Source organism: Mixophyes fleayi, chromosome 1 (assembly GCF_038048845.1).
Source record: "Mixophyes fleayi isolate aMixFle1 chromosome 1, aMixFle1.hap1, whole genome shotgun sequence".
Taxonomy (NCBI): Eukaryota; Metazoa; Chordata; class Amphibia; order Anura; family Limnodynastidae; genus Mixophyes; species Mixophyes fleayi.
In genome coordinates, this window is record NC_134402.1 from 283,467,195 (window position 1) to 283,481,543 (window position 14,349).

The 14,349-nt window shown below is 39.3% G+C and overlaps 1 protein-coding gene across 5 annotated transcripts in view; it reads right to left on the minus strand.

Annotated features, from left to right (window-relative positions):
- TRPM3 (transient receptor potential cation channel subfamily M member 3) overlaps positions 1 to 14,349 on the minus strand; it is a 295,149-nt gene that overhangs the window by 103,970 nt on the left and 176,830 nt on the right. For all 5 annotated transcript variants that reach the window (XM_075210971.1, XM_075210970.1, XM_075210969.1 and 2 more), the window contains 2 exons: positions 6,162 to 6,285; positions 3,641 to 3,713 (listed from right to left, as the gene is read on the minus strand). In XM_075210971.1, the coding sequence (XP_075067072.1) occupies positions 3,641 to 3,713; positions 6,162 to 6,285 (197 nt within the window). The remainder of the gene's footprint in view (positions 1 to 3,640; positions 3,714 to 6,161; positions 6,286 to 14,349) is intronic.

The following is a 14,349-nucleotide window of genomic DNA, read 5'->3' on the forward strand; positions in this document are numbered from 1 at the left end:
ATCTCCTGGGTTCCCTCATCCATTGTCCATTATTACCATATCTAGTTCAGTGGAGTTCAAAGTGATTGCAAACAGTTTCCTTGGTTTATCACAGTCAAGCTGTCATGACTGGAAGCACAAATCCATCTGCTATTACAGACCTACTCTGCTGTGATTTGAGAAGCATTACATTTTGAAGGATAATTGGAATTAAAATCAAAACATATCACATAAATAAAATTCAGAAACAAAAAGGACATGTCTTGCTTATTTGTCCAGATATAACACAATTATGTATTTTTAACCCCTTGATGAACAGGAGAGGGCAGACACAATCTATACTCCAAAGAGCTCCTAAAGTTATATTATTAAGGTTACCTCAAGCAATAAAATCATTAAAAAAAACTAAAATGACATTGCATATTTTGACATAAAGGGGTTTTAATGCATTAAAAAACTAAAATGACATTGCATATTTTATTGACATGCTGTTTTCTGATACAAGTCAGTTATTCATAGAGAGAAGGTAACAGCTATGTTTCATTTTGGCTGCACATTCATCAATTTATTCAATGTATTCAATAGAACATAGGTGAGGCCATGCTTGCTCTTTTTATCTTTACTCTGGGCCATTCTCACCATGTGGTAGGGTGAGAGCTTCTCCTCGAGGGGAAAATTTGCAGAGACTTCAAATCGAATGTCCACACATCACATCCTCGCCCACAGTATACCTCTGCTCCATCCTTGGTGATTACATTTCTGTGCTCCCGATATGTTCACTCACTGCAGGAGGAGGCACACTGTGAAACTCAAATTAATCACTGTGCACTTCCTCCTGCAGTGACTGTATGAGGAGCATGCCTTATACTAGGAGCAAATATCTCCCTTCACTGTACTTCAGGGCCGGATTTATCACGAGGCAACCTAGGCTCCTGCCTAGGGCCCAGCGGTTCTCAGGGGGCTTGCGGCAAAGCAGATGGAAGGGAGGCAAGGAAAAAAAAAAAAAATTGCGTCCCCTCCCCTGACTCGCGGCAACCCCACCCACCCCTGGGGGGAAGGGGGGGCGCAAGACAGGGGAGGGGCTGGTGTTATAGCTAGACAGCTGGTCTCCTCCCTCCCTCCTCTATGTGTGGCCTGCTCCGGGTCACATGGGACGTGCACCACATGACAGGTGCCGTCCCATGTGTGAAGAGGAAGAAGACTGCACAGCATGTGTGGATGGAAAAAGGTAAGTTGGGGGGGGTAGTATACTAATATTATATGTGTATGTGAGGGGCCAGTGTATGTATATTATGTGTGTGTGAGGGGCCAGTGTATGTATATTATGTGTGTGTGAGGAGCCAGTGTATGTACATTATGTGTGTGTGTGAGGGGCTGTTTGAGGGAGGGAAATAGGTCTATTTTTTAAATGGTAACACTATTAATTTAATGTTGGAGCTGGTTGGAGGGAAATTGGTCTATTTATTAAATATGTATGCTATTAATTTATTATTTTCATTGGAGGGAGGCCTACTTATAAAATGTGAGTGCTATATTGTTTTAACACTGGGGCTGGTTGGAGTTTACTAAAATTCATGTACCCATTTTTTTCCAAATAGGGCCTCCAATATTCCAGGATTCAGACAAGCAGCAACTGATCTAAAGACACAGCAGCCACAAGTGGTAAAAGTGACGAGAACAGGTAGGAGAGAGCAGGACAGTCTGCCAACTATCCTGAATCTGGTGGTATTTATATTATGAGGAGGTCTGACTTGTTTAAATGTTGCACTATGGGATTCATGCAGAAGACTGACATATTAACATGATTATTACATTTCAGCACTTTTTCATGTTTCTGTAGGTAGAGGGCTGCAGTCAGTAACTGTAGTGGCGGACGGTCTGTGACGTGGTAGTGATAGGAGACTGCTGTTTTTTTAATTATTGGGCTTGCTAACCCTGAACTGCAGTTTCTTGACATGTTAATTAAACAAGTACAATTTGTGCGACTTGAAAGGTAAGCAGTGGTGGAGGTTGGTAGTATTGTATACCGCTACTTCTCATACTGCCTTCATTGTAAAATAATAAAATTCCATTCACTTGTTTACATTCCCATTACATTTTTCATACCGCCACTTCTAAATTTCCACTTCTACCACTGAGCTTAATATTCAACATATGACAAAATATGGGGTCCATGGTCATTATTTTTTAACTGCTGGGACCACAGTGTGATGCAGTGTAATGATAAAGGGGGGCACAGTGTGATGAGAGGGACAATAATGAGGGGCCGCAGTATTATGCAGTGTAATGATAAAGGAGGGCACAGTGTGATGAGAGGGACAGTAATGAGGGGCCGCAGTATTATGCAGTGTAATGATAAAGGAGGGCACAGTGTGATGAGAGGGACAGTAATGAGGGGCCACAGTTTGATGCAGGAGGAGCAGCGTGATTTGCGGCGGCACATAGCTTACCCTTCTACTTAACTATAGGAGTATATGCTATGCTAAAAAAATATAGTGCTATGGACTGTTTCAGGGAGGGGAGGGGAGGGGGGGGGCAAACCAATATCTTGCCTAGGGCCCCATGAGGTCTAAATCCGTCTCTGCTGTACTTCCTCTATTTCCCCTGTCAGTCACAAGAGTGTTCTATGTACAGTAATTGCACAGTGTTTCACTGTACTTATTCCTACAGCGAAGATCACACCGGTGATTGAAAGTGAACATTGTGCAGATATTCTATACTTCAGTTACCTGTGTGATTAACCTAATACATGCCATTACTCTGCTGTTCTTCTAATAAAAAATAATACTAAAACCCAAGGGTTTCTTTTCATACCTGGCTTCTTATATGAGGTCTAATTCTTACTAAAATTGTACTTGCTTGAGAGACACTTGTTACAAAATGTATTCCTCTGCAATGTCAAGTATTTTATAAATTAAATCAAAACTTTGCTGTCCGGAGTCTATACATTTCAGTTTATGCACTCGTTTCTATTTAACCTACCTTGTGGCGCCTAACAAATAAATGATAATAATAATAATAACCTACACTAAAGCCCATTTTGTGTCTATGGAATAAAACATGCACAGAAGAAATGTTTAAAATGCATTTTCATTTAGGGCTACATGTTGTCTCAGATTATACTCTATTTAGAAAAAAAAATACTTACCATAAAGCAACTCACTATCTGAAATGATAAAATTACTATAATTGCACTGGTAAATGCTGTGAAGGTTTTTCTTTTATATGTCTAAGCTTAGGCCAAGTAATGTCACTACATTTTGAACCATTTGGTGGAAAAACCACAAATTTCTGAATTAATTTTTTTTTCGCTTTATTAATTTCTTACTTATTATATTGTAAAATACTCTATACTGTACCACTTTTATTTAAGTCCCTCTCTTTACACTTTACTTATTCTATATTTATTTATTATATTGATAAAGAAACTGATTATCATTAATACAAGTCATGGTAATAATAATACAAGTACACCAGAGAAAACTACCTTTTTCATCATATAAATTATGCCATACTAATTTATTATTATTATCATTATTATAACATATTAGCACATAATAACAGGGATTGCATTTGGAGTAATGTATATAAGGTTTAACTAGACATTTATCTTTCTAATGGAATGAAAATGATTATATTTATTTAAATGCCCCATAAATACCTTTAAGCAGAGCTGTCAGGATTGCTAAATCAATGTCTTGATGACCTTCTGATCCCATCCTGAACACTGTTATCTGGAAGTTGAAACAGGAGAAAAAAACAAGGACATATTTGCATATAATGAATCACTGTAACTAGTGTCAAATATGCAACATTTTACAGTTTCAAATGTATGTTAGATGTGGAAGGTCATTTTGGCCCATTTATGCAGTCTTTATTGTTTGTCTGCATGGGAAAATCTTTGTTCTGTAGTCCATTGCCAGCATTCTTTTTGTTTGGTTGCTTTCCTTTGCATGTAATAGTCCGATAATATTTTGTTCCATTTGTGCCAATAATCTATGCATTTTTTTATTTTTTTTTGTTATTCATAATAACAAGGGATACAAAATACAAAGTATACACAGTTTCTAATAACAAATTTAAAGATATGACTTTTGATAAAAAGTTAAATCTTATAACACAAATATTAAATCAGCAAATTTTGAATCACAATGGATGACCGTAGAAAAGAACGTATAAATATTCCTATAGAGGTCAATGGCCCTGAAGCTTGGTAAAGGACCTCACACATGTGTAATGTTATTTTTAGTAAAGGATTCTTATGTATTATCTATCTAGTATATATATATATATATGCAGGGGCAAACGCAGGATTTGCAGGGGGGGTTTCCACACCGCGCCGCCAGTGGGCGTGACCAGCATGCAAGGGGGCTATAATTTTAGAGAGTGCTTGGCTGCTCTCCAACTCTCCTTATCCCCATAATATACATGGGCAATGCTGTGTGCACTACTGCACTACTGCTCTCTCTTTTCGAGCAGAGCCAAGTGAAGCGGGGGCAGGGTCCAGCCACCTGAATTATACAGTGCCCCAGGCTTGGATGGGGGTTTCCAGGCACTAGAAACCCCCTCGGTTTGCCTATGATATATGACACACATTTATTTATAGCGAGAGAGAGTCAGACTATGTTTATGTAATATAAATTGCATTCATTGTATTAACTAAGAAACATAGAGCTATAATTAAGCAAGGAATCATGAGCATTAGATGTATTGCAACACCATATTGCTGTTAATATTTATTTATGAGGTGAGGAAATAGAGCTGCTAGTATTGAGGCTACAAAACATGACACTAACATCATATACATAATGTGCTTAAAGCGTGCCTTGTGTACAAGTCTTCTGATGAAAGATCTATCTACACTCTCATACCAAACTAATAAATGTTTAGATAACAAAATGTTGTGTACTTCCTCCTATTTCGGTGTAACTCAAGTAAGCTACAGGTGTGTAATATCTTGTACTATATCTGGTGCACACTGTACCTTGTTACAAGGTCACGTCCATCACATGAATGAATCCTGTTATTGGATTCTGCGGCTGGGTCATTAATCAATGAAGCTCTGAGAAAGACATTTTGTTCTGCAAATCTTTTCTATTCTCAGTGAAGCAGAAGGTGTTGAGTGAAACATATTTGTTTACTGGAAAATAGTTGGAGATATGGCCATAAAACCCTGAGCAATTTGCCATCAACAGAATAATGCTTGCAGAGGGCAATAACTCTAAACAAATGCAGATTAATGATTTTACACACAATCAATAGCATCCTTTAGTTGCACATAAATATCCGCAGCCGCTTTTGACTCAACTATGCTTACAGAGATGAGTCTTGTTATTTGTAGTTTAGATGGTAAAGTAGTTGCCTTACAATGCAAATAGACTTTGACCATATCAAATAAAACATAGTAAGAGCAGAGCACAGCCACAATGCTACAGCATTCCAAATGCTGGCGTGAACAGGGTACATCATAATAAGACTATGACCATTTTACATGACTTATCTTTTTAACTTGGTTGGACAGTCAAATCACTAGCAGTGGGAGGTGATTTTGCATCTGGTGCTACAAACTATGTTTTTCAAATTTTGGCGGTCCCCATATCTTACTAGACGGGACAGTTGGAGCAGCAGAGAAGAGACACGGTGAACCTCCGATCAGCCTGTACTTATATTAGCTGTATACAAGTGGCAGAGATGTAGCCCACATAAATATACGCTTTTGTTTTATTCTTTAATTTTGTTGCCCTGAGTTTGTTGTGGGTTTTTTTTATTTTATTTTTATATTTTAACCATTTTATCACTTCAGGTCTTTCTCTTTCCTTTTATACCTACCTACGTTTTTATTGGCTGTGTCTTCAACTAATGTTCTTGTATTGTCCTTTTAACAACAAACTTTCTCCGCAATGAGGGCTCTAGTAAGTAAGGGGAGCTGAACATAGTTTCCCATAAGCCATCCCTGGCTCAGCACAAACCAGTTTCAGAAATCATAATTTCTAAAATATTGACAATGTTTTTATAATACACCTCTGTGCAATGAATAATAGTGCAAAAAATAACATTATTTTATATATTTTTATGCCATCTAGAATTCTGTTTCAGAAAAACGGACAATAACCTGTTTAATGGCAGCAATCTTGTACTGTGCATTACCATAGATGTAGCTGGCATATGTATCATGTACTTACCAGCTCCTTTTTCTTCATACACTCCATAAGGATCATAAAAAGATGCTGGGCCTGGTTACGAGTGTAGGTGAAGGTCTTCTGAATAGTAACTAGTAGCTGGTCTCTTAAGGATTCATTGATAAGGCTGAAAAAGACACACACAATAAAAAACTTCCCTCTCTGTGTCAAATAAAACATATAAACAGAATATACAGATACATGTTATTCATGTTGTATAATGTTGACAGAGAAACATTAAAGACATTAAAACTCAGACTTTCTGCATGGAATCAGACCTGGGGACAATATGCTGGCTTGTTTAAAATGATGCTTTAATTAAAAGAAAATTTTCTGCAATAAGCTTTAACTCCAATGTTATTAGTAGTGATAGAAAACATAGGAAGGAAATGCCTATATCTCTTGAACCTAAAGTCCTATAAGTGGGACTCAGAAAGTGTTGTGATTGGTGATTATCACTACTTTACTGCAATACTAAAAAGTGTGCATTTCTCTTATCTGAATTAATAACATAAAAATCAACCTATATATAATGTTTGGTCTTTGTTGTACAATTTGTTGATGTATTAATTATTTACGTAGCTTTTTTTCTTGCCACTATTACTTGCCTAGCTCATATTATACGAGACATATGCCAAATGTAATGTAGTGTGAAGTTTATAGTGTATTACGGACGCACATGGGGCTATTACTACAGGCAAGCAAAGTACAAAAACGGCTCTAAAATGGATTTTACTCAGGTACTTTAGGATGTACCCATGTGCGCTAGGTGAAAAAGTACAAAGTCATATCTAAACACTGCCCCCCTGTGTTTGTAAGCCCCACCATCCATTAAAGTGACTTTTACAAAGTAACGTTGTTACCTGCTTCTTTGACCCTCATATTGTGATTAAGTTATATCTACCAACAATTCCAATTGTACAATTCTAACAAAATTAGGTAATGCCCCCTATTGGCCCAAACCATACCCTAACACAGTGGATGCCAAACTTTCTCAGTTCGAGGCACCCTTAGAGTGTCCAAGTTAGGTTAGGTCCTAACCAATTTATGAGGTCAAATTGATCCCTTTTGGGTATCAAAACTTGTGACTGTGCCGTGAAAATTGAAATAATTGGCAGATATGTTACGTAACGTGCTATTATTGTTAGGTTTAGCAATTTCAATAATTCATTGTAATAGCTAGTTTTACAATGTGGGCAATAGTGCACAAAACTCTTTGTTTACTATAAAAAAAATTGTGTTTACAGCACCACAGAGCATGGGTAAAATATATATTGCTTGTGCTCAGACCCACTTAAATGAAAGGCACACTTCAAAATTGTCTAAGCTGCTGTGACAGAAGCGCTGGGAGAGAAGTGAATAGCAGGTACATAAGTCCTAGATTTCTGTTATTTGTATTTTAAAACACCAGGGGGTAAATGTATCAAGCTGCGATTTTGACCCAGATCTTCAAAATCGCTGCTCATCTCTGGCAATTTGCTGCGATGTAAACACTCCCGTGTTTAGCTAACTCTCCTGTGTTGTAGCAGCGAGTTGTAAACACATCACTGTTACACTGGCCTGTCATACAGCTGCCGGAGCTCCGACAGCTGTAAAAATGGTAAAGAACAGATAAAAGATTTTTTTTAAAAAAGCGTGTGGTCCCCCATCTATTCCTGCTTAACCCTAGTGCTGCCTGACTACTGCTGGTCCCATGAAAATCGGGGGAAAATTTTGCGTGGGGTCCCCCCGATTTTCACTTTACCAGCACTAGGCAAACCAGCCAGGGTTGGCGGCACTATAGCAGTGGGACACACGGCAGGGTTCCCCCTGCCATAATAACTAACCAACCCTAGACTGTTCAGCACTGGGCTGGATTCCCTAGGGAGTGGGGTAATATGGCGATAAAGAGTTAAAATAACAAACAGACATACATTTTCTTTTGTGGAACTACAAGTCCCAGCCAGCCAGGTTGCCCAAAAAAGTGTGGCCATGCTGCTGCTTGTATAACTACACGCACCAGCATACCCACGGCAGCCAGGGCATGTTGGCACTTGGAGAACCACAAGTTCGCCCAGAAGGGGCCCCTTATTGCTAGAAGTCTTCTTTGCTTCGGCCAGGAGGGCCCCATATTTGTACATCCCCGACACTTTAATCTTGCTTGAAGAAAAACAAAAAAAGCTGGAGCCGCCGCAAACACCTCCTACCTAGTAGGAGGTCCGGTTTACGTTCATTGCGCAAGGTCTATGTACTGTATTATGTGATTTTCGCACGCTATTGGGGAAATCACCTAATACTGTAAATAGAGCTTACGCAAGTAGCGTAGTTCATTGCACATGTGCTACGCTACTTGCGTAAGCTCTATTTATCTATCTGGTGCGTGTAGTTATACAAGCAGCAGCATGGCCACACTTTTTTGGGCAACCTGGCTGGCTGGGACTTGTAGTTCCACAAAAGAAAATGGCGTCTGTTTGTTATTTTAACTCTTTATCGCCGTATTACCCTACTACCCACAGCCCAGGGGTAGTAGGAAGAGCCCTAGTGCTATCAGTACTGGGCTGGGGGTCTCTAGGGGATAGGGCCCGCTCGTTTTTTTCGGCGGACCCCACTCCCTAGGAAATCCAGCACAGGGCTGAACAGTCTAGGGTTGGTTAGTTATTATGGCAGGGGGACCCCGCCGTGTGTCCCACTGCTATAGTGCCGCCAAAACTTGGCTGGTTTGCCTAGTCCTGGTAAAGTGAAAATCGGGGGGACCCCACGCAAAATTTTCCCCCGATTTTCATGGGACCAGCAGTAGTCAGGCAGCACTAGGGTTAAGCAAGAATAGAGGGGGGACCCAACGCTTTTTTTAAAAAAACTTTTATCTGTTTTTTACCATTTTTACAGCTGCCAGCTGTATGACAGGCCAATGTGTAACAGTGTTGTGTTTACAACTCGCTGCTAAAACACAGGAGAGTTAGCTAAACACGGGAGTGTTTACATCGCAGCAAATCGCCAGAGATGAGCAGCGATTTTGAAGATCTGGGTCAAAATCGCAGCTTGATACATTTCTGTTTTTTTTTCACTAAAACACCCGCGATTTTAACACGCTGTCAAAAGTGGACCTTGATACATTTACCTCCAGGGAGAGTGTTTGTGTCTGAGGAAAAGCTTCTCAAAGGGTTTTCCCAGTTGTAGGAAAATATGGTAAGGGTCGCTGGTGTTATGTATGGAGAGAGAAGGGTGGGCTCCATACATAAGGCCCAGTCCAGGTCTTCTGGTTTGCCAGTCTCTGAGAAGACTGATCAGAAGCTGCACCTGTGTGCTGCCTGTAAAAGGCTGTTTACTCATTCTCTCATTGTCTGGGGAGGAGGTCAGATGTCTCCTGAGAGAAACTGCAACTTTGATCTCTGAGTTCCATTGTTTGGTTTAAGTGGGGGACACTAGGCCCCTCACTCTAGAGAGGGAATACCTTTGTATTAGTTAGAAGCCAGTCAGCTAAGATTTTGTTTATATTTTGTTCTGTTTGCAAGCTGGTGAATAAAACTAGCTGAGGCTATTGCACCTGAAACACTGGATTTGTGTGATTCATCTGGCTGACGTCCAACCGTCCACCCCAGTGTCCCTAATACGATCTTGTGACATCGCCTTACAAAGGCAATATTTTTTTGGGCAATTTTGCGCTGTGCTTGATGAAGAAAAACAAAACACCTGTCCAATTACTCTTCTGTATTACTCTGCTCTGCCAGTCAAAATGTATGCAGGTTTCCAAACCATCTACTTACCACAATATATACTGTGGATGCAACCATGAGCAAAATCAGATACTATGGAGTTGCAAACACACAAATGCTTTTTGTAAATGAACCCTACAATGCAGCATTCTTAGTGTGACATTCACTTATTTTTTTCATTTTATTTATGACTCCGTATACTAAAGGAGCAGACATAAGTTACATCCTAAAATGAATTGAAATATTTTTACACCTTTTTATTTTTTTAATTGCTCACCATTATGTGAAGTTTGTAAAGGTACGTAGAAGACCCCAAAGTATGTTACTGACTGCATCAGACAACATGTTGGAAATGTTAGTAACGTTACGTATGGGCTCGGGGCAAGAGCCAGGGTCAAGGTTATGACCAGGGTCAGTATTAGAACCAGGGTCATTATTAGAACCAGGGTCGTTATTAGAACCAGGGTCAGTATTAGAACCAGGGCCGTTATTAGAACAAGCGCAAGGCTGATTAAAGTTGTGGTACTCAACATTTAGTTTCCTGAATAATCAAGCCACGTAATTTATTTAATAAAAAGGAATAATATTTGAGTTAAAGCACATTCAATTATTAAATATATTTCTAGCATTCTGGAACTTACATTGGAACCAGTAACATTTCTGTACAAGGGGGTACTTTGAATGTTAGTGTTTACTTTGCAATGTCCAAAAATATATGGAAGTGTGAAGCAAAAACAAGAGGAGGTTTGTGAACAAAGTAGTACAGCTAAAATTGATAGTTATACAGTCACTTGTGTGAAGGCAAACTGTTGGTTTATGCTGGTATTGGCAAAAAAACAAATCTTGAAGGGAGCTGATCTTTGTAGACTTGAACAATGTGGATTCAAACAAAAAAACAACAATCTAGTCTCCAAAATTGGAATGCAGTTTATTGTATATGAAAATACGCCATATTTATGCTTCTCCAGGCCTTATTTTTATTACATCTGGATCAGTGGTCACACTGTTTTATTTGTTTTTGTCGTCAATTTCATTTGATCTGTTTTTGCCAATTAAGGCATAAATCTGTATTTCCCTACCACAATACATGAGTGCATATCAATCACTTTACCTGATGTACAATTCTTTTTTGAATTATCTATTTGGATCTACTCCTATTGTTTTTACTTCACCCCTGCATGGCCTTCTTAGTCCTGTCAAAACTAACTTTCCTGGACATGTTATTTTGTGAAGTTCCATCTGATACTATACCCCACTCTATATGAGTGCACCATTGATTGATACATTAAAAATTTTCTTATACAACCATATACTCTATACATATAACACGTGTGATGCCCTCCTCTTTATTTTTTGTTTTGTATTATTATTACAAATTATTTTGAGAGCCAGCTCGGGTTTCATCAGACCCAGAAGTCTTCATTCGGGCAGCATAGTGGCTAAGTGGTTAGCACTTCTGCCTCACAGCATTGGGGTCATCAGTTCAATTCCCGTCCATGGCCTTATCTGTGTGGAGTTTGCGAGGGTTTCCTCCGGTTGCTCCAGTTTCCTCCAACACTCCAAAAACATACTAGTAGGTTAATTGGCTGCTATCAAAATTGGCCCTAGTCTGTGTGTGTATGTTAGGGCATTTAGACTGTAAGCTCCAATAGGGCAGGGACTGATATGAATGAGTTCTCTGTACAGCGCTGCAGAATTAGTGGCGCTAAATAAATAAATGGTGATGATGATGATGATTCTTGTTATGGACCTCCAGTAGGAACACCACCAGCCTCCATTTTCATCCACAGTGGAATAATGGTGTTCCAAGCAAATCCTTCACTTTGCAGAGCAAAATTATTGTAACAAGAGTCTCGTCCTATCCTTCTAATGAGATAAAAAAGTAAGCTTGGACAGTGCACTGCATAAATAAAACTTAAAATAGATACTAAAAATGGGGCAGCATATCAAAACCCTCAACCAGCCCTAGTAATAGACAGCATCAACTGCCAGGGCCGTGGCTACCACTAGGCAAACCTAGACAGGGCACCAAGATTTGGGAGGTGCCTAAAAAAAATAAATGAGTGACATAATGTCTCTCATTCAATGTTTTTTTTATTCTCCCCATTATGCCACCACTTTGAGCTCTTACGTGTGAAGCTGCTGGCCGCTGCTCCGCCATGTCAGTGATACACTGGGAGCGTAGCGATGGTCTATGATGTCACTGAGATAGAAGAAGCAAGGGCAGGGCAGCCTCCGGTGAGGAGGCATCATCTGAGGGAGTCCTACCTCCTGCCTCCCCTGCCTCCTGCTCTAGGGAAAAATAGCCCCATGGACTTGCCTCCTCTGGCCAGTCAATGACAAACAGCTGAAGTGTGAAAATACTTGTGAATGGCTGGCATAAGACATCCAGCTATAATCAAGTAGTGTCAATCAGTTTGTAGCTGGGTCCTTTTTATGTGGATTTTCTTTTTTCAATTTTGAATGTGATCAAGAATAAAGAAAATACTATTTTTTATTCAATGAATTGGTGAATGAGTCTTTTATTTAACTAAATTCTATTTTAAAATGTTGTTTGTCTTGTTTTGTCTTATTGTTTTGGTCTTAGGGACCCTCGTACATTGTACTGTGCTCACTGGGGTGGAAAAGTGGTGACTCCAGGTGTACTAATCATTTTCATTACCTGCCAACCCCTAGCTCCCCAACAAGCGTAGGGGGGAGGGCAAGGGGAGAGTCCTACTGCTTTTCTATGCAGCGCGGAATGGCAACTGGGAGTGGGTGGTGGTTTATTGTTTGTTCCATAAGGGCACCTGCCCTGCATTGAGCAGTCTGGGGCTGGTTTACCTATAGCACAGGGACTAGTACAGGGACTGATTGTGGATGTCTATGTTATTGCTTAAAATTATTATCAGTATTTTGTAAGTAGTGCCCATGTGGGCTGTTTTATTAGAGTTTTCAATTCTGGCTGTGAAGTATACTACATTGCTCAGAGTGCACCTGCCAATACACTTCTCTGCTGAATGGTCCCTTTTAAAGACCCAATCACCACCAACCTTCGGTTGGCAAGTACATTTCTCGATACAATATGAACAATTAATTTAATAAAAAGCTTCACACGCACAAATGTGACTTATGTACCAAATGAGTCCCAATAGTCATCTCATTCTTGTGATTTATTTACTAATAAATAAAGCTATACCAAGCGGTAATCAGGGGCAAGTTGGGCTGGGGGGCAGTGGACCGGTCCCATAGTGGGCTATCTCGGTTCACTGGACCACCTGAATTATTTTCCCTTAAAATGTTCCTAACAGGCTGCTGAGTCGAGTCTTGACCCCCGATCTAAAATTTTCCAGCCCTCCACTGGTAGTAATCCAGGAAGTATTTCATTGAAAGGGGTTGTAGTAAAGGGGAAGGAGGTTGTACTTTTATGTTATGTTTCCACTTTTCTATAATTAGATAAGAGTATTATTTATTCTACACAAATACTAACATGCATGCACTAGTTAAATTAAATCTCAAGAGGTAACATTAATATCATCATATATAAATGAGATGCTAATTTATTAGGTTGAAATGTTATTGTGTACTCTGTGCAAGCACTATAATGAGAGCTTTGAGCTTCCACCATCATGTTGGGTATATAAATAACACTATGATATGACGTACCTCACAGAGTAGCACAGATATATCATGTTATATAATAAATACCTGTGGGTGATCTGGTTTTACCACTCCTACATTAGTATTCTTGTATTCTCTAACCTCAGTGACATCCCACAGCAACATAGTACTCTGAGGACCAATCTGCTACTGTATAAATCCTTGCGAAATTATGCAACAACACATGTTGTTATAGATTTTATTTTATGTCAATAGCTTTATTATGTGCATTTACTTTCAGCTATCTAATGGTAGTATAAATAATTCATATTGCATAGAGAAACAACCAATAGGGACTTGTTAAAAGAGAACCAGATAATGAACTTTAGCAGATTAGCACATACAGATATTGTTTATGTCAGGCTTGCATTTTTTATGCATACTCTTTTTCACCACACAGGTTTTTAAAGGACAGTCCTGGTTTTTCACCCTAAAATCCTTTAATTTAGAAAAGGGGTGTAACTATACATTTGTCAGCCCCATAGCAAGCTTTTGAAGTACATTGTAAGCCTATCCAATCTAACAGTTGAGATGGGATAACTTAGTTTACTAACAATAAGTGGGTGAGATGGGAAGAGAAATGTTTAATGGCTATGAACTGCTACCTCGGGATATTGGTTGAAGTTTGAGATAAAAGACAGCATGGTAACACACTGGTTAACATTGCTGCCTCACAACACCATGTAAATGTGTGTATCAAAATAATGGGTGACATGTCACATTTAATTCTCCGACAGCTGTTGTTTGACCAGTTGGTTTGAACCACACCACAATAGCGAATGCTGGCTTGCTGGAAAAGTGCTCTACATAGAATGTCATGGTAAGCATTAGGACCCAGTTATCTGTGACTGTGTGCCCTC